General features: G+C 41.4%; 1 protein-coding gene across 1 annotated transcript; it reads right to left on the reverse strand.

Moving 5' to 3' along the window:
• Nucleotides 1-15179: 15179 nt before the first annotated feature.
• Nucleotides 15180-21435, reverse strand: LOC142378186 (NLR family CARD domain-containing protein 3-like). The gene is made up of 4 exons (XM_075462442.1): nucleotides 21410-21435; nucleotides 19441-19723; nucleotides 18988-19092; nucleotides 15180-17032 (listed from the first exon to the last, which is right to left on the reverse strand). The coding sequence occupies exons 2-4, from the start codon at nucleotides 19712-19714 to the stop codon at nucleotides 15180-15182; spliced, it is 2232 nt and encodes a 743-aa protein (XP_075318557.1). The 5' UTR covers nucleotides 19715-19723; nucleotides 21410-21435.
• Nucleotides 21436-23282: the final 1847 nt, after the last annotated feature.

Genomic DNA, 23282 nt, shown 5'->3' on the forward strand with positions numbered 1-23282 from the left:
TGTTGGAAACACACCTTATCCACACAGCTGCAGGTTGATGAGTTACAGAACGGAACCGTTCAGCTAGAAAGCTTCAGCTAACAAAGTAATGTGGGAACAATAATGTTCATCTTTCAGAAAGGAACAGCAACAACTCCTTAGAAGCTGGTGTACGTCATCTTCATTAACTAAGCTGTTAGCGTTAGCTGCTGCTAAAGGAACAGCAACAACTCCTTAGAAGCTGGTGTACGTCATCTTCATTAACTAAGCTGTTAGTGTTAGCTGCTGCTAAAGGAACAGCAACAACTCCTTAGAAGCTGGTGTACGTCATCTTCATTAACTAAGCTGTTAGCGTTAGCTGCTGCTAAAGGAACAGCAATAACTCCTTAGAAGCTGGTGTACGTCATCTTCATTAGCTAAGCTGTTAGTGTTAGCTGCTGCTAAAGGAACAGCAACAACTCCTTAGAAGCTGGTGTACGTCACCTTCATTAGCTAAGCTGTTAGCGTTAGCTGCTGCTAAAGGAGAAAATAACTCCTTAGAAGCTAGTGTACATCATCTTCATTAGCTAAGCTGTTAGCGTTAGCTGCTGCTAAAGGAACAGCAATAACTCCTTAGAAGCTGGTGTACATCATCTTCATTAGCTAAGCTGTTAGCGTTAGCTGCTGCTAAAGGAACAGCAATAACTCCACACAGCTGCAGGTTGATGAGTTACAGAACGATGAGGCTGAGCAGAGGAGTTTGGGTGAACGAGAGGAGTGGCATCAAATTAAAAGTAGATCGTTAAATGAGGAACTTTCAAAGACAAACTAAGAAATGTTTTACTTTGGCTGGTGACTTCAGACACTCTGATATATACTTTTACAGAATATGTCACCTTTAAGTTACCTTGAGTTGACACACTTTCAGACACATTTAGCCATCAGACAAAAACAAAAAACAGAAAAATATGTCACTGAGAGAAGCTTTATTGGGAATTTGTGTTAATATACACTTACACTGAACTGTTTTTACAAAAAGATGCAACTTTGGAGCATGTACAGAGCACCATGGTCCATTTAAGTCAAGTTGGGTGTACGTGCAGGCAGGAGGGGTTCAAACTCCAACTCTGCTCATGAAAGCATGTCTGTGTTCGAAACCGCATACTACATACTGCATACTACATACTACATACTACATACTGCATACTGCATACTGCATACTACATACTGCATACTACATACTACATACTGCATACTGCATACTGCATACTGCATACAACATACTACATACTACATACTGCACACTACATACTGCATACTACATACTGCATACTACATACTACATACTACATACTGCATACTACATACTACATACTACATACTACATACTGCACACTACATACTGCATACTACATACTGCATACTACATACTACATACTACATACTACATACTGCATACTACATACTACATACTGCATACTGCATACTGCATACAACATACTACATACTACATACTGCACACTACATACTGCATACTACATACTGCATACTACATACTACATACTACATACTGCATACTGCATACTGCATACTACATACTGCATACTACATACTGCATATTACATACTGCATATTACATACTACATACTGCATATTACATACTACATACTACATACTGCATATTACATACTGCATACTACATACTACATATTACATACTGCATACTACATACTACATACTACATACTGCATACTACATACTACATACTGCATACTGCATACTGCATACAACATACTACATACTACATACTGCACACTACATATTACATACTGCATACTACATACTGCATACTGCATACTACATACTGCATACTACATACTACATACTGTATACTACATGCTACATACTGCATACTACATACTACATACTACATACTGCATACTTCATACTGCATACTACATACTGCATACTGCATACTGCATACTGCATACTGCACACTACATACTACATACTGCATACTACATACTACATACTGCATACTACATACTACATACTGCATACTACATACTACATACTGCATACTGCATACTGCATACTACATACTGCATACTACATACTACATACTACATACTACATACTGCATACTACATACTACATACTGCATACTACATACTACATACTGCATACTACATACTGCATACTGCATACTACATACTACATACTGCATACTGCATACTGCATACTACATACTGCATACTACATACTGCATACTACATACTACATACTGCATACTGCATACTACATACTACATACTGCATACTACATACTGCATACTGCATACTACATACTGCATACTACATACTGCATACTACATACTGCATACTACATACTACATACTGCATACTGCATACTGCATACTACATACTGCATACTACATACTACATACTGCATACTACATACTACATACTGCATACTACATACTACATACTACATACTGCATACTACATACTACATACTACATACTGCATACTGCATACTACATACTACATACTGCATACTACATACTACATACTGCATACTACATACTACATACTACATACTGCATACTACATACTACATACTGCATACTACATACTACATACTACATACTACATACTACATACTGCATACTACATACTACATACTGCATACTGCATGCTACATACTACATACTGCATACTGCATACTACATACTACATACTACATACTGCATACTACATACTACATACTACATACTACATACTACATACTGCACACTACATATTACATACTGCATACTACATACTACATACTACATACTACATACTGCATACTACATACTACATACTGCATACTGCATACTGCATACAACATACTACATACTACATACTGCACACTACATATTACATACTGCATACTACATACTGCATACTGCATACTACATACTGCATACTACATACTACATACTGCATACTACATACTACATACTGCATACTACATACTACATACTACATACTGCATACTTCATACTGCATACTACATACTGCATACTGCATACTGCATACTGCACACTACATACTACATACTGCATACTACATACTACATACTGCATACTACATACTACATACTGCATACTACATACTACATACTGCATACTGCATACTGCATACTACATACTGCATACTACATACTACATACTGCATACTACATACTACATACTGCATACTGCATACTGCATACTACATACTGCATACTACATACTACATACTGCATACTGCATACTACATACTACATACTGCATACTACATACTGCATACTGCATACTGCATACTACATACTACATACTGCATACTACATACTACATACTGCATACTGCATACTACATACTGCATACTACATACTACATACTGCATACAACATACTACATACTACATACTGCATACTACATACTACATACTACATACTGCATACTGCATACTACATACTACATACTACATACTGCATACTGCATACTACATACTACATACTGCATACTACATACTACATACTACATACTGCATACTACATACTACATACTACATACTTCATACTGCATACTGCATACTGCATACTACATACTGCATACTACCTACTGCATACTGCATACTACATACTACATACTACATACTGCATACTGCATACTACATACTACATACTGCATACTACCTACTGCATACTGCATACTACATACTACATACTACATACTGCATACTACATACTGCATACTGCATACTGCATACTACATACTACATACTACATACTGCATACTACATACTACATACTGCATACTGCATACTACATACTGCATACTGCATACTGCATACTTCATACTGCATACTGCATACTGCATACTACATACTGCATACTACCTACTGCATACTGCATACTACATACTACATACTGCATACTGCATACTACATACTGCATACTACATACTACATACTGCATACTGCATACTACATACTGCATACTGCATACTGCATACTGCATACTTCATACTGCATACTGCATACTGCATACTACATACTGCATACTACCTACTGCATACTGCATACTACATACTGCATACTACATACTGCATACTACATACTGCATACTGCATACTACATACTGCATACTACCTACTGCATACTGCATACTGCATACTACATACTGCATACTACATACTACATACTGCATACTACATACTACATACTACATACTGCATACTACATACTACATACTACATACTGCATACTACATACTACATACTGCATACTACCTACTGCATACTGCATACTACATACTGCATACTACCTACTGCATACTGCATACTACATACTACATACTACATACTGCATACTGCATACTACATATTACATACTACATACTGCATACTACATAGTACATACTACATACTGCATACTACATACTGCATACTACCTACTGCATACTGCATACTACATACTACATACTACATACTGCATACTACATACTACATACTGCATACTACCTACTGCATACTGCATACTACATACTGCATACTACCTACTGCATACTGCATACTACATACTACATACTACATACTGCATACTGCATACTACATACTGCATACTACATACTACATACTACATACTACATACTGCATACTACATACTACATACTGCATACTACATACTACATACTGCATACTACATACTGCATACTGCATACTACATACTACATACTGCATACTGCATACTGCATACTACATACTGCATACTACATACTGCATACTACATACTACATACTGCATACTGCATACTACATACTACATACTGCATACTACATACTGCATACTGCATACTACATACTGCATACTACATACTGCATACTACATACTACATACTGCATACTACATACTACATACTGCATACTGCATACTGCATACTACATACTGCATACTACATACTACATACTGCATACTACATACTACATACTGCATACTACATACTACATACTACATACTGCATACTACATACTACATACTACATACTGCATACTGCATACTACATACTACATACTGCATACTACATACTACATACTGCATACTACATACTACATACTACATACTGCATACTACATACTACATACTACATACTGCATACTACATACTACATACTACATACTGCATACTACATACTACATACTGCATACTGCATACTACATACTACATACTGCATACTGCATACTACATACTACATACTACATACTACATACTGCATACTACATACTACATACTACATACTGCACACTACATATTACATACTGCATACTACATACTACATACTACATACTGCATACTACATACTACATACTGCATACTGCATACTGCATACAACATACTACATACTACATACTGCACACTACATATTACATACTGCATACTACATACTGCATACTGCATACTACATACTGCATACTACATACTACATACTGCATACTACATACTACATACTGCATACTACATACTACATACTACATACTGCATACTTCATACTGCATACTACATACTGCATACTGCATACTGCATACTGCACACTACATACTACATACTGCATACTACATACTACATACTGCATACTACATACTACATACTGCATACTACATACTACATACTGCATACTGCATACTGCATACTACATACTGCATACTACATACTACATACTGCATACTACATACTACATACTGCATACTACATACTACATACTGCATACTGCATACTGCATACTGCATACTGCATACTACATACTGCATACTACATACTACATACTGCATACTGCATACTACATACTACATACTGCATACTACATACTGCATACAGCATACTGCATACTACATACTACATACTGCATACTACATACTACATACTGCGTACTGCATACTGCATACTACATACTGCATACTACATACTACATACTACATACTGCATACAACATACTACATACTACATACTGCATACTACATACTACATACTACATACTACATACTGCATACTACATACTACATACTACATACTGCATACTGCATACTACATACTACATACTGCATACTACACACTACATACTACATACTGCATACTACATACTACATACTACATACTTCATACTGCATACTGCATACTGCATACTACATACTGCATACTACCTACTGCATACTGCATACTACATACTACATACTACATACTGCATACTGCATACTACATACTACATACTGCATACTACCTACTGCATACTGCATACTACATACTACATACTACATACTGCATACTACATACTGCATACTGCATACTGCATACTACATACTACATACTACATACTGCATACTACATACTACATACTGCATACTGCATACTACATACTGCATACTGCATACTGCATACTTCATACTGCATACTGCATACTGCATACTACATACTGCATACTACCTACTGCATACTGCATACTACATACTACATACTGCATACTGCATACTACATACTGCATACTACATACTGCATACTACATACTACATACTGCATACTGCATACTACATACTGCATACTGCATACTGCATACTGCATACTTCATACTGCATACTGCATACTTCATACTGCATACTGCATACTGCATACTACATACTGCATACTACCTACTGCATACTGCATACTACATACTGCATACTACATACTGCATACTACATACTGCATACTGCATACTACATACTGCATACTACCTACTGCATACTGCATACTGCATACTACATACTGCATACTACATACTACATACTGCATACTACATACTACATACTACATACTGCATACTACCTACTGCATACTGCATACTACATACTACATACTACATACTGCATACTACATACTACATACTGCATACTACCTACTGCATACTGCATACTACATACTGCATACTACCTACTGCATATTGCATACTACATACTACATACTACATACTGCATACTGCATACTACATATTACATACTACATACTGCATACTACATACTACATACTACATACTGCATACTGCATACTACATACTACATACTACATACTACATACTACATACTGCATACTACCTACTGCATACTGCATACTACATACTGCATACTACCTACTGCATACTGCATACTACATACTACATACTACATACTGCATACTACATACTACATACTACATACTGCATACTGCATACTACATATTACATACTACATACTGCATACTACATACTACATACTACATACTGCATACTGCATACTACATACTACATACTGCATACTACATACTACATACTGCATACTACCTACTGCATACTGCATACTACATACTGCATACTACCTACTGCATACTGCATACTACATACTACATACTACATACTGCATACTACATATTACATACTACATACTGCATACTACATACTACATACTACATACTGCATACTACCTACTGCATACTGCATATTAGATACTACATACTGCATACTGCATACTACATATTACATACTACATACTGCATACTACATACTACATACTGCATACTGCATACTACATACTGCATACTACATATTACATACTACATACTGCATACTGCATACTACATACTACATACTACCTACTGCATACTGCATACTACATACTACATACTACATACTACATACTGCATACTGCATACTACATACTACATACTGCATACTGCATACTACATACTACATACTACATACTGCATACTACATACTACATACTACATACTACATACTACATACTACAGGGCTCTCAAGTCTCACGCAATGAGCGTGAGACACACGCATTTCAACAAGTTCACACGCTCACACGCCACACATGTCATTTCTCACGCTGAGAAATGATCAACTTCGTCGCACAGAAATTCTAATGGCCGATACTATAAACGAGTCAATGTCAGGTTACTGTGCGCTCGTACAGCTCAGAACTATAGCTCTGTACAGCTGTCTTGATTTAGCAACCCATCGGCAAATCACAAAATAGAATTTCTCAACCAATCAGAAAACAGAATTTCTTGTTGCCGGGTTTGAAATAGCTTTCAGCTGCAAGCACGCGTCCCATGAATGCACAGCGGACATAGCCTATTATGCTCTGAATGCGTGCAGAAGTTGTAGACGAGCTGGAGGTGGAAGAGAACCGTCAGGATCATCAGCAGGTCATATCTTCATTTATTTGAATCTTTGATTAGTTACTATAGTTTTCCTACTCCTTGTAAAAGACCAATACCTGCCGATTAAAGAGTTCGTTGGAGTAGTAGGCCTAAATATTCAGCACACACCCTTAGACATGAGCAACTTAATGAAAAATGAAAAATATGTAGGAGTGTAATTAGGCTTCCGTGGTTAATTTTTTTCAAAGGTGACTGGTATGAACAGATTCCCAATAAGGCTATCTACAATTGCCAAACTGGTATTAGTTCTGCCGCACTGAAATGCTGATGCAGAGAGGGTTTTTTCCATGGTGGGGCTCAATAAAACCAAGAGCAGGAACACGTTGGCTCTGAATGGAACTCTGTCATCCATCATGACTGTGAAAATGGCTGACATTGAGCCACAGTGCTTTAAATGGGAGCCCCCAATATCAGTCATCAAGCATCAACATCTGCCACAAACACTTACAACACTCATAAAAAATTTAGTTTGTTAAGACTTAACAATTTATTTTAAAATATAGCAGAATTTAGTGTAAAAGTGAAGATTTGTGATTTTGGTATAAAGAAAACATTTTTTTTGTTCTTTAAGTAGCTAGTTTATGGCGATGGGATACTGCGGATACTGTTATTTTCACAAAATAAAATACCCGTTGCCTTTTATCATAGGGAAAGCCATTACCATACAATTGGTGCTTTTGTTTTGAAAACAGGAAGTGAACCTACCCTCGTTGTAGCTAGCTTGAAACTGCCATTTTGACAGGAAATGACGATCGGCGACGTCACATTACATTGCATCTTGGGTAGTTTGAGTATGAGTAGTAACCTCATGATGCATACCCAACATTTCAGTGAATCTAGTATGCATCCGGGAACTTCTCGCTTACTCAAACTCGCATACTAACTCAAAAAGTTAGTAGGAGTAGTAGGAGAAGTATGCGGTTTCGAACACAGCCTGGGTCTGTCCAGCAGGTCCAAGTCAAAGAGGGTTTGGAGACACTTTCTCCTCCAGGGAACACAGAGATATGGAGGAACCTGCCCACCAGAACCCAAAACCAGCATAAAGAGGCTCAGTGAATGTGGTGCTGAAGGTGTGGAGGTGGATCAGTGTGTCGGAGGAGACTCTGTAGAAGGACAGAGTGCCAGCAGGATGGTCCACATACACTGCTGCTCTGTTACAGACGGAGGAGGAGGAGGAGGAGGAGGAGGAGGAGGAGGAGGAGGAGGAGGAGGAGGAGGAGGAGGAGGAGGAAGAGGAGGAGGAGGAGAGGAGCGTTTTCCTCCCATTGTGCCACACAGAGTAATCTCCACTGTGAGCAGAGAGAATACTCCAGGACTGATCGTTCCACCCGAACCAACAGTCAGCATTATTTCCTCTCCTTCTGATTCTTCTGTAACTCACAGCCACATAAACGCCTCCATCCCACTTAACCTCCCAGTAGCGGCGGCCCGTCAGAACCTCTGTGCACAGCAGCTGACAGCATTCAAACCTCTCTGGATGATCAGGATATGGCTGCTTGGCTCTCATTCCAAGAACCCTCCTGCTGTTCCCAAACAGCCTCATTTTTCTGCTCACTGTGTTCGTGTCCACAGTGAGTTCACAGAAATCTGACGGAGATAAGAGACCACACATTAGCTGAAACATCCGATGCCTTTATGGATGACATCGACTTCATGCAGCATTCTGTTCAGGACGGGCTCAGAGAACATGACGCAGTTCTAAACTTCTCCACATGGATATTCCATGCATGGGTACGGCAGCTGCCACACCTTGGCTGCAGGGGAAAATGTAAATGTTCGTTTTTCTTTTTTTAAATGAATTTATGGAATTACTCTGTATCAATTTGTATTGATTATTCTATAATTTAATAAATATAAATGAACTACAATTGAAATTCTTAAAGGAGCCATGGCATGAAATTTTCACTTTTTAAGGTTGTTTAACATTAATATGAGTTCCTCTAGCCTGCCTGCGGTCCCCCAGTGGCTAAAAATGTCGATAGACCTAAACCATGCACTGGAAATTATTCTCCGCCTGTGGAAATGTGACCATGCAGATGGCCTGATCGGGAAAGCCGCCGCTTATGACGTGGCACCTCTTATGAAGTCGAGGTTGTTTCCCCCCAGAGCCCATATATGGCTATGCCCAAACTGCCTTTCCCCGCCCACAGCTCTTTGGCCGGCTCATTGCTCTGTACATGGATGTAAAAAATCTGTTTAGAGCTCCTGCATCAGAACCTCTAAAGAGCCAGTGGACAGATTTAGTTTTTTCTGGGAAAGTGACGACAGAACAGAAGAGATTTATGTATGTGTGCGCCAAATATTTCACCTTCGAATGTTTCCAGAACTTGGGCTAATACCAAGCCCAAGGGAGATCCCAGACACCCTGCGGAGGAATCTCATTTCGGCCGCTTGTATCCGCGATCTCATTCTTTCGGTCACTACCCACAGCTCGTGACCATAGGTGAGGGTAGGAACATAGACTGACCGGTAAATCGAGAGCTTCGCCTTTTGGCTCAGCTCCATTCGTCCCTCACTTGGGGAAGGATCTCATTCCCGAGTAAGTCATTTAACACTCTATTATTGTGTTGCTTTCCTGTATGTACAGTATAGTTACATAGCTTGTTACCACAGGAAAGGGTTTGTATCGTTAGCAGCTAACGTTAGCTAATGATTAGCTATGCAGCTAATAGCATCTGCAAGCTCTTATCTCTGCCAACTGGGCTGTTGGAGGTGTTTGCATGCCCATGAGATGGTTAGCTCGCTCATTTTAGACCAAAACCCTCTACTTCAAGCTTCCTGAAGAAGAATGAATCTGCAGATTCAGTGCATTTCATCAGGATAATGATTCATTCATGGTTCCAGCGCTAGCGCTACGTGCATCTTTGCAAACCAGAGCAATCAGCTGAGAATGTCAAAATCCTCTCTCCTGCTTTCCCCTTCATGCATGCCTTTTTTGCTGTGTCTTGTGTAGCACTTGCTTGATGTTTGACTGTGTTAGGAGAGTTGTTCACTAACTCAGTGTTTCTCAATTCCGGTCCTCGAGTACCGCTGCCCTGCATGTTTTCGATGTTTCCCTCCTCCAGCACACCTGATACAAATGATCACTCAGGAGCCATTCAGGTGTGCTGGAGGAGGGAAACGTCGAAAACATGCAGGGCAGCGGTACTCGAGGACTAGAATTGAGAAACACTGCACTAACTAGTTTGTCATATTGTCAAAGTAAGCTCATTTCAACAGGTTTCGCTAGTTTTACGGCATAGAGCTGCCGTGCCATCTACGTGCCACAGCGATTCACAAAATATTTGCGCAACGTACCACGGGCGTAAGTAAGGCCACACCCCCACCCTCCGCTTTGCCCCGCCTTTCTCCTCCTAATTTGCATTTAAAGCTGCAGACCCTAAACAGCAGCTCATTCTGAGGATCCTAAGGAAAGCTCATTTTTGGGACTGGCTGTATTTTTGCACCAAGGCAGAATTTTGGGGGAAAAAACTCAGATACAGTATTCGGGGATCACTAAAGCCTATAAAAATATATAAAAGCCTCCATTTATTTTCATGCCATGGCACCTTTAACAACACAATCAATTCATTTGTTTAGGTATTTATCTAAGTATCATCTTCCCCAAGACTTGTATCCCCTTTTGAAATGTGGTATCCCCCCCCCCTTATTAATGTAAAATATGAAAAGGAAGCAGAAAACTTTAGATGTATTTATCACCAAAAAAAGGGGGCAGGTGATGATGGGTCCAATGTTGCCCCAGCGGCAGAGGCAGGAGGACCAGGTAGTGAAGGCGGGATTCAAGCTGTCCACTTCAGCACCTAATGCTAATGCTAATGCTAATGCTAACAGGGAGACGGAGACAAGTCCATTGTTATGTTAGCGGCTATGTGAGTGAGACTGCACACAGATAAGCTACATAGCAGACTTTTGTGGTGATTATTGTATATCTATTGATTGATACTGTAGTCATGTGACTATAGTGACCTCGCCATACCTTAGCGTTGGCTGATTCCATGCCTGGGAATGTGTTCCTGGACAGTTTATTCTCTTGGTCTTTAGAGACTTTTTTTATGCAAGTACAGAACATCTGGAAATCAGCCATTAAAAGCCATGTTTAACACCAGGAGCAGCTCTAGTTCAGTTCAGTTAGTGAACCATCTTTAGCACCTTCCCTGAAGCCTTCAGCAGAAATCAGCTGTGTGGGCCACGAGTCTGTCCATCATCTGAATGCATATTAATGGACTGACTGACAGTTAGATAAAGAAGAAGCAGAAGTTCCTGCTTTGAACTACTCTAACAGGTGATGCATGATGCCATCAAAGTCAACAAACACTCACACTTCCTCAGACCAGGTTTCAGCCACTGTTCTCCAGCAGGTTCCAGTCTGAGGGAAGAAAAGGTGGAAATGAACCTTTAAAAAGGACGGAGAACATGTTCCCTGCTCTGCCTCCTCTGTCAGACACTGTGAGGCTGCAGCAGGCCTCTCCATACCTGAGTTTGTGTGGATCCTTCAGTGCAGCCCTCAGCAGCTTCCCTCCTGAGGCTCCTGGATGGTTGTAGCTCAGGTCCAGCTCTCTCAGATGGGAGGGGTTGGAGGTCACAGCTTCAGCCAGAGAAGCACAGCCTTCCTCTGTGATCAGACAGCCTGACAGGCTGCAGACACAGAGCAACACAACTGCTGTTATAACAGATAATAATAACATAATAACAGATGTTACTGCATCACAGAGACTGTATGAAGCTGAAACAGCAGAGAATCCTGACCTGAGAGCTTCCAGCTCACAGTTTGGACTCTTCAGTCCATCAGACAGCTGCTTCACTCCTGAATCCTGCAGGTCGTTGTTACTCAGGTCCAGTTCTATCAGGCTGGAGGACTGGGAGCTGAGAGCTGAGGACAGAGCTGCACAGCTTCTCTCTGAGAGGTTACAGCCACTCAGTCTGAGGAGGGAATAACAGGAAAGGACAAAGAACAGCTGTGATCCAAATGAAACGGCTCTAATGCTGCATAAAGGCTGAAAGAGCATCTATATCACCTCCTGATATCAGGTTTATAACCTTGTTATCCATGTGGTGGTTCTTAAATGCTCAGAAACACGGTGAGTGAAACAAAGAGTCAACATGGTGGCGAAGCATTTGAACCTTGGAACTGCAGTTTCTCAGTGACAAAGTCTCAAAATCTGTTGTCTATCAGCACATCATCATCTTTGTGATCATGTAATTATCTCACACCACTGGTGGGCACTTGTTTCATTTCACCCCAGAGTGAGAGTCTCTACCACTGTTTTGCTGCTCTTGTTTTTAATTGAGTCTCATCTGCTGCACTCCCAGATTATATGGCTCCACTGTGTGTGATGAAGGTGAGAAGAAACACTGAGTGGAGATATACACCATCATATAATCCACATTACATTACACATCCAACATTGTTATGCTGCATGATATCGATTGTTCAGGTTAGTTAAGCCAGTGTAGCAGTCACAGTGCCGTGTGGATTAAGAGTTTTCAAACTTTGACAAAACCAACATTCCTGTGGGGGATGTTTACGTATGTGGATATAAACCAGATCTCCATTTTCTTTCCACAAAGGAAAAAGAGACAGAAACTGCCTAATTTACAACAACCTTCGGCCCTTTGAAAGTTTTTCAACAGACGCTTGCCATAAGATTGGGAAAAACTAAAATGAACAAAGGATCTTTCTGTTGGAAAAGTGGGACACCGTACTATCTTATCTTCACCATAAATCGAAGTTGACACTTTAACACCCTTTCCCACCAGAGAACCGACCAGATGGCTACACACGAACTGAACAGTGCCTACTTTCCGGTCTCAGAATGGGTAAACTCCCCTCTGCCTGCCTGAGAATGGGTTGAGGTCTACGACAGGATTGTTACAGATACTGTTTTTGGTTTGGAGCCTACACGCCAGAGCCAGCGGCAGGAGTCAGAGCCTTTTAGACTGATTGATTAAGCTCGTTAAAAGCTGTAAAGAGGTCCATAAAGATGAAACCCGAACACTCGGATGCAGCTCCAGCCTCTCTGACTTTAGAGTGGAGCTGTCTACTCTACTAAAGCATGTCTGAGACCGGTCTGAAAATCACCTTTTCCATAACCTTTTATAGGAACTGAATTAGCCAAACTGGTTGATATTTCTCAACTTAAGCAGGGTTTGGAATAGGTTTCTCCTCCTGTCATCTCCACCTCTGTGCATTGTTAAAGATGTCAGCAGAGAGCTTTGTGGCTGGAGGAGGTGGAGAAGTCATGTTTCAGAGCGTCAGCAGTGCTTTTATCTTGTAAAAAGCAGGGTGTGAAGGAGAACAGAAGGGATCGGTAGCCCATCAGAACACCCCGTTTACCGGATTTGAGCCGTTTTCAGCGGTTTGGTGCTCTCTCTGTAACATTTGGGACCAGAGATCCTGCAAACAGGATTTCTACACGATGCTTTGAGTGGGATTCTTAGACATGCACTGCCAATGTTAAAACACCTGACAATAACTAGGTTATAAACAGAACTGTGAGCGTGGTTCATGGATTCAGGGGGGACCGAGCATTTTCTGTTGCTGCCCCCAGGCTCTGGAATGAGCTGCACATTAGGCAGGCCCCTTCCTTTTCCTGTTTTAAAAGTCGTCTTAAAACTCACCTCTTTTCTTTGGCCTTTACCACCGTCTAGGTTGTTTCTTTTATGTGCACAGTTTTGTTTTATGATGTTTTTATTGTGTTTATTTTAATGTACAGCACTTTGGTAACCTTTGCGTTTATTTAAAATGTGCTTTATAAATAAAATTGATTGATTGATTGATTGATTGATTGATTGATTGATTGATTGATTCAGGTGAAACGATAAACAACATGGAAACGCTCTGCAGGACTGACACTAAATTAAGGTGCTACAAAACTCTGTTGTTTCACCTCCACTAAAAAGCTGCCCAGAGTTCTGCTGGTTGGCACCCGTCACATCTGTCACATTACGGCAGCTATCTCTGTACTCACACAGCTTTGTTGGAGGCTTTGACCACTGGCAGCAGCCTCAGAAGAGCCTCCTCTGAAGCAGAGTATTTCTTCAGGTCAAACTCATCCAGATGTTTTCCTGATGACAGTAAGATGAAGACCAGAGCTGACCACTGAGCAGGAGACAGTTCATCTGTGGAGAGACTTCCTGAACTCAGGGCCTGTTGGATCTGCTCCACCAGAGAACGATCATTCAGTTCATTCAGACAGTGGAACAGATTGATGCTTCTCTCTGCAGACAGATTCTCACTGATCTTCTCCTTGATGTAACGGACTGTTTCCTGATTGGTCTGTGAGCTACTTCCTGTCTTCCTGAGCAGGTTCTTTAGTTTATCCTGATTGGTCTGCAGGGAAAGACCCAGGAGGAAGCGGAGGAACATGTCCAGGTGTCCGTTTGGACTCTCTAAGGCCTTGTCAATGTAAATCCTGTGGATCTGTGTTGAGGTCTTTTTCCCTAAAAGCCGTCGGAGGTTTTTCAGTGACAGTTGTGGGATGGACGTCACGTTTTTGTTGCTGTTAATAAGTGACATCCTCACGTGAACAGCAGCCAGAAACTCCTGAACACTCAGATGGACGAAGCTGAACATCTTGTCTCGCTCTCTCCTTCCACGTTCTTCTCTGAAGATCTCTGTGAACACTCCTGAGCACACCGAGGCTTCTCTGAAATCGATGCCGCTCTCTCTCAGGTCCTTCTCGTAGAAGATCAGGTTGCCCTTCTCCAGCTGATGGAAAGCCAGCTTTGCTAATGATTTAATGTAGTGAGCGCACCTCTCTGGGCCGTACTTCTCTTTGGTCCGATCCATGTGAAACACCAGGAACTCTGTGTACATCTCAGTCAGGGTGCTGGGCAGCTCTGCTCCCTCTCTGGTGTCCAACACATCCTCCAGAACTGTAGCAGTGATCCAGCAGAAGACCGGGATGTGGCACATGATGTGGAGGCTTCGGGACGTCTGGATGTGGGAGATGATCCTGCTGGCCTGCTCCTCGTCTCTGAACCTCTTCCTGAAGTACTCCTCCTTCTGAGGGTCGGTGAACCCTCTGACCTCCGTCACGCAGCTGACCAACCTTCGAGGGATCTGATTGGCCGCCGCGGGTCGTGTGGTTATCCAGATGCGAGCGGAGCGTAACAGTTTCCCGCTGATGAGCCTCCTCAGCAGCACGCCGGCTGCAGTCGGCTTCGTTACGTCCACAGAGCCGACGTCTTCAGCGTGAAGGTCCAGATGAAGGCGGCTCTCATCCAGTCCGTCCAACACAAACAGCAGCTTGAATTTGCTCTTGTCGTAGTTGCTGTTTCCCGATGACTGCAGAGCGGTGAAGATGTGGTTCAGAGCCTCCTCTCTGATGTCCACGGTTTCTGGGATGCATTCATGAATGAGTTGTGCCAAACTGAACTCTCCTCCCTGCAGAGGGTTCAGCTGACGGAAGGTGAAGGGGAAGATGAGATGCACATCCTGATTGGATCTGTGTTCGGCCCAGTCCAACACAAACTTCTGCACCAGGAGGGTTTTTCCAATTCCTGCTATTCCATTGGTCAGCACAGTTTTTACGGGTCTGTATTCTCCAGGAGGATGTTTGAACATGTCTCTGGGTCTCACTGCTTTCTCCGGCTCTGCCGGCTTCCTCGCCCCCTCGATCTGTCGGACCTCGTGCTGCGTGTTGATGTGCACGTCGCACCCTGCTGTGATGTACAGCTCTGTGTAGATATCTACCAGACGCTGTTTATCCTCCGCCCAGCCTTCCCGTGCACACATGAACGTGTCCTGGAAGTTGGACTGAAGCATCTGTTGGTAAAATGTGACGGGCTGCGGCTCAGGAACTGGAACCATTAAATCTGTCTCCAACAGAAAGAAGAAAGTTTCAGTCTGAAACAAACACATCAGTTACAGGTGACTGAGCTCCTGTTAGAAGCTGGAAACACAGCATGGAAACACATTTCAAGCCAAAGTCAGAAATCCCATGAGAGCCAATCACTGAGAGGGTCTGTGTCGAAGCCACGTAGGCTCACCACTGGGGTTCCCCAAGGTTCGGTCCTGGGTCCTCTTCTTTTCTCCCTCTATACATCGCCTGTGTTCCAAACCGCACACTTCTCCTACTACTCATACTACTCCTACTAACTTTCTGAGTTAGTAAGCGAGTTTGTGTAAGTGAGAAGTTCCCAGATGCATACTAGATTCTTTGAAATGTTGGGTATGCATCATGAGGTTACAACTTATACTCAAACTACCCAAGATGCAACGTAACGTGACGTCGCCGATCGTCATTTCCTGTCAAAACGGCAGTTTCAAGCTAGCTACAACGAGGGTAGGTTCACTTCCTGTTTTCAAAACAAAAGCACCAATTGTATGGTAATGGCTTTCCCTATGATAAAAGGCAACGGGTATTTTATTTTGTGAAAATAACCGGAAGTGCGTTAGCTCACTGCGGCTAGCTTTAGTAGCGCCGAATTCGTGGGAACGAAATTGTAAATAGCCGGTATTTTGTCAGGTTTTCAACACGTTGGGGATCTAAACGACTACTTATTGTAAGTCGCTTTGGATAAAAGCATCTGCAGAATGACCGTAATGTAATGTAATGTAATGTAATGTAATGTGATGTAATGTAATGTGATGTAATGTGATGTAATGTGATGTAATGTGATGTAATGTAATGTAATGTGATGTGATGTAATGTAATGTGATGTAATGTGATGTAATGTGATGTAATGTAATGTGATGTAATGTAATGTAATGTGACGTAATGTAATGTAATGTAATGTGATGTAATGTGATGTAATGTAATGTAATGTAATGTAATGTGATGTGATGTAATGTAATGTAATGTGATGTAATGTAATGTGATGTAATGTGATGTAATGTAATGTGATGTGATGTAATGTGATGTGATGTAATGTAATGTAATGTGATGTGATGTAATGTAATGTGATGTAATGTAATGCAATGTTATGTTATGTTATGTTATGTTATGTTATGTTATGTTATGTTATGTTATGTTGTTATGCTATGTTATGCTATGCTATGTTATGTTATGTTATGTTATGCTATGCTATGCTATGCTATGCTATGCTATGTTATGTTATGTTATGTTATGCTATGTTATGTTATGTTATGTTGTTATGCTATGTTATGCTATGCTATGTTATGTTATGTTATGCTATGCTATGTTATGTTATGTTATGTTATGTTATGTTATGTTATGTTATGTTATGTTATGCTATGCTATGCTATGTTATGTTATGTTATGTTATGCTATGTTATGTTATGTTATGTTATGTTGTTATGCTATGTTATGCTATGCTATGTTATGTTATGTTATGTTATGCTATGCTATGCTATGTTATGTTATGTTATGTTATGTTATGTTATGTTATGTTATGTTATGTTATGTTGTTATGTTATGTTGTGCTGTGCTATGCTATGCTATGTTATGCTATGCTATGCTATGTCATGTTATGTTATGTTATGTTATGTTATGTTATGTTATGTTATGTTATGCCATGTTATGTTATGTTATGTTATGTTATGTTATGTTATGTTATGCTATGCTATGCTATGTATGCTGCTCTGCACACATCAGTCAAAGGACGTGTCCCCAAAAACATCTCCGACATGAGCCTTCCTGGAGCAGAGAGAGCCCCAGAGCCCAGAGGCTCCATCCAGAGGGCCAGATGCTGCTCTGCCCACAGTGGTTCCCTCATACGCTGGAATCAGGGGCACTGATGCTGGGCGCTGAAGACTCAGTTAGACACACCACCGTCCTTTATTCTTTAAGGCTTTCTTTGCTACTCACCAGAAAATCCAGTAGTTTTACCTTCAGTCTGAGGAAGAGGAGCCTGTGGCTGAGAGGATGAAGGTCCTCTGTTCTCTGAAGACCCCTGAACATCCCAAACAGCCTCTGAAAGGCAGTTTATGTGGGTTAAACTGATGTAAACTGTTCTCTGAGCAACTTTATTATTTTAAATCATTTTTATCATTTATTATTTAATTTAATTTAATTTTTATCATTTATTTCTATTTTAATAATTATTTTAATATGTATTTTAATTAATTTAATTAACTTTTTTTTTAATTATTTATTTATTATTTTATTTATTTTAATTTAATTTAATTTTATTATTTTTATTATTGTTATTATTTATTTTTATTCTAATATTTATTTTAATTCATTTAATTTAATTTTAATTTTAATATTATTTTAATGTAGGAGTCGGTGACTCCATGAGTTTCTCTTCCTGTGACCGACCTTCTGCTCCTGAGCTGATGGCAGAAAGACTCTGCAGCAGGTCGTTCCTGTTGATCCTCTCTAACACCTTCCTGGTCACCTCCACAGCTCCAGGAAGTCTGTAGGTCTGCACCATCAGGTCCACGGTGTCCGACCTGTTTGCCGTCTCCAGTCGGCTCTTTTTGACGGCCGGGAGGCCTCCAAGGCTGTCGGCCTGCTGCAGGAACCACTTGAATTTACAGAACTCCTCATCTCCCAGATCTTCCAGAGTGTTTAAGATGTCCACTGGAGTCATCGCGGCTCCCTGATGAAGTCAGATACAAGTTAAGGTAAGTTTTTGGTTCAACTATGTACCAAGACACATCTACTCTGAGACACTCTCAGTATGTCACCCATTAAGAGAAGTAATGTCCAAACTGGGATCCATGATGCTTCTGATTCTAGAGAAAAGATCGAATCTGTTTGACATTCCTGACTAACTGCAGGATCTTCTTGTAGTTTGTTGAAGGGCTTCAGTGGCTTACTGTGCAGAGCAATACAGAACTGTGTCGTCTGCATATATATCATTTTTTTCCTAGAGGATATAATGTTGTTTATATAAACTGTGAGCAGGACATGACCCAATATGGAACCTATTGGAACCCCCTTTGACAGAATGTTCCAGTCCTAGGAAAGCAGGTAGTTCTGAAACCAGTGACAGGACTTAAAACCAGTGACAGGAGATAAAACCAGTGACAGGACATAAAACCAGTGACTTAAAACTAGTGAAAGGGCTTAAAACCAGTGACAGGACATAAAACCAGTGACTTGAAAGCAGTGACAGGACATAAAACCAGTTACTTGAAAGCAGTGACAGGACATAAAACCAGTGACTTGAAAGCAGTGACAGGACATAAAACCAGTGACTTGAAACCAGTGACAGGACATAAAACCAGTGACTTAAAACCAGTGACAGGACATAAAACCAGTGACAGGAGATAAAACCAGTGACTTAAAACCAGTGAAAGAACTTAAAACCAGTGACAGGACTAAAAACCAATGACAGGACTTAAAACCAGTGACTTAAAACCAGTGACTTGAAACCAGTGACAGGAGATAAAACCAGTGACTTAAAACCAGTGAAAGGGCTTAAAACCAGTGACAGGAGATAAAACCAGTGACTTATAACCAGTGAAAGGACTAAAACCAGTGACAGGACTAAAAACCAGTGACAGGACTTAAAACCAGTGACAGGACTAAAAACCAGTGACAGGACATAAAACCAGTGACAGGACTAAAAACCAGTGACGGGACTAAAAACCAGTGACAGGACTTAAAACCAGTGACAGGACTAAAAACCAGTGACAGGACATAAAACCAGTGACAGGACTTAAAACCAGTGACAGGACTAAAAACCAGTGACAGGACTTAAAACCAGTGACAGGACATAAAACCAGTGACAGGACTAAAAATCAGTGACAGGACCAAAAACCAGTGACAGGACTAAAAACCAGTGACAGGACTTAAAACCAGTGACAGGACTAAAAACCAGTGACAGGACATAAAACCAGTGACAGGACTAAAAACCAGTGACAGGACTAAAAACCAGTGACAGGACTAAAAACCAGTGACAGGACTTAAAACCAGTGACAGGACTAAAAACCAGTGACAGGACATAAAACCAGTGACAGGACTTAAAACCAGTGACAGGACTAAAAACCAATGACTTAAAACCAGTGACAGGATGACTTGTTGGGATAAGCAGGAGCTCCAAGCTACAGCTAACATATATTCTCCAAACAAAACCTGCCGAGATCGTTCACTTCGTAGAGCTTTAAGGGTCACAGGCCCCAAGCGGTACATAAAAGTAAAGATAAGAACAAACAGATTAGTTATAATTAACCGGACAGGACTCTACGATTCTATAAATCTAGAATTTAATTTAAAAGCTCATTGCTAACACGTCAGTCTGCTTCAGTGAGCGAGCAGCTGAAATGTTTTAAAGACTCACCCAGAAACAGTCGGCTCCTCTCTGAGCTCCTGGTGGGAACTCTGCAGTGAACCAAACAACAACGATGCTCACGTTTCCTCATGAAAGCAGAAGTGGAGGATGGCTGAAATGAAGAAATAACCGACATTTCTGTTACAGAAAAGCCTGAGTACGAAATCTGAGCCGTCAATAGTGTTACAGTCCAGTTGTTACAGTCAAGGTGTTACAGACCAGGTGTTACAGACCAGGTGTTACAGACCAGGTGTTACAGACCAGGTGTTACAGACCAGGTGTTACAGACCAGGTGTTACAGACCAAGTGTTACAGACCAGGTGTTACAGTCCAGGTGTTACAGACCAGGTGTTACAGACCAGGTGTTACAGTCCAGGTGTTACAGACCAGGTGTTACAGTCAAGGTGTTACAGACCAGGTGTTACAGTCAAGGTGTTACAGACCAGGTGTTACAGTCAAGGTGTTACAGTCCAGGTGTTACAGTCCAGGTGTTACAGACCAGGTGTTACAGTCCAGGTGTTACAGACCAGGTGTTACAGTCCAGGTGTTACAGACTAGGTGTTACAGTCAAGGTGTTACAGACCAGGTGTTACAGACCAGTTGTTACAGTCCAGGTGTTACAGACCAGGTGTTACAGTCAAGGTGTTACAGACCAGGTGTTACAGTCAAGGTGTTACAGTCAAGGTGTTACAGACCAGGTGTTACAGACCAGGTGTTACAGTCCAGGTGTTACAGACCAGGTGTTACAGTCCAGGTGTTACAGACCAGGTGTTACAGACCAGGTGTTACAGTCCAGGTGTTACAGTCCAGGTGTTACAGTCCAGGTGTTAAAGACCAGGTGTTACAGTCCAGGTGTTACAGTCCAGGTGTTACAGTCCAGGTGTTAAAGACCAGGTGTTACAGTCCAGGTGTTACAGACCAGGTGTTACAGACCAGGTGTTACAGACCAGGTGTTACAGTCCAGGTGTTACAGACCAGGTGTTACAGTCCAGGTGTTACAGACCAGGTGTTACAGACCAGGTGTTACAGTCCAGGTGTTACAGTCCAGGTGTTACAGTCCAGGTGTTAAAGACCAGGTGTTACAGTCCAGGTGTTACAGTCCAGGTGTTACAGTCCAGGTGTTAAAGACCAGGTGTTACATACCAGGTGTTACAGACCAGGTGTTACAGACCAGGTGTTACAGACCAGGGGCCTCATGTACAAAGACTTGCGTGGATTTCCTACTGAAACATGGCGTACGCTCAAACCCAAATGACCTCCAACGTCGGATGTATGAATCTGTGCGCACGCATCAATCCAAGCACATTTCGTTTGTACATCCCAATCAACGTGTAACTGAGCGCACATGTCGGAGCACCCGACTCCTCCCTGTCCACGCCCCTACTTAAATATGCAAATCATATTTAAATGAGCCCTGCACCTGCGATTCCCCTCTCTGTACGGTCAGAAAATAAAGAAAAAAGAATGAATAAGACGGGAAAAAAGAAGAACTTCACGGAAACCGAGATATCGGTGCTACTTTCTGAAGTGAAGGCCCGAAAAAATGTGTTCTTTGGCACGCTGTCCTCCGGCATAAGCAGCAAACTAAGAGGAGAGGGTGGGAGAGCCTGAGGCTGTCAATGCTGTGGGGTCTGAGAAGCCTCACAAGCAGAGGTGAACAAGAAGTGGTCCCACATTAAGGTGGATGTGAAGCAGAGACTAGCTGCCCACCGTGTGGCCAAAACAGGCGGGGGGGGTGGGGGGCGACTCTGTTTGAACAGAGAGTCGGGGCAACTATTGGTGACACTGCTCTCTCTGGGGTGGTGGGAGCACATGTGGGTGACACTGATTACCTCCAAGGTAAATACCCATGTTTTTGTGTAACTCACAACAACGTGTTCAT

This window comes from Odontesthes bonariensis, chromosome 4 (genome assembly GCF_027942865.1).
Source record: "Odontesthes bonariensis isolate fOdoBon6 chromosome 4, fOdoBon6.hap1, whole genome shotgun sequence".
Classification (NCBI taxonomy): Eukaryota; Metazoa; Chordata; class Actinopteri; order Atheriniformes; family Atherinopsidae; genus Odontesthes; species Odontesthes bonariensis.

What these genes read in the sequence shown, in the direction of transcription:
- LOC142378186 (XM_075462442.1), bottom strand. Translation starts at nt 19,714, where the DNA reads ATGACTCCAGTGGACATCTTAAACACTCTGGAAGATCTGGGAGATGAG. An exon ending in CATCAGCTCAGGAGCAGAAG is followed by an intron (nt 19,093 to 19,440) that starts GTCGGTCACAGG and finishes ACTGCCTTTCAG; the next exon opens with AGGCTGTTTGGGATGTTCAG. An exon ending in TAAAACTACTGGATTTTCTG is followed by an intron (nt 17,033 to 18,987) that starts GTGAGTAGCAAA and finishes TGTTGGAGACAG; the next exon opens with ATTTAATGGTTCCAGTTCCT.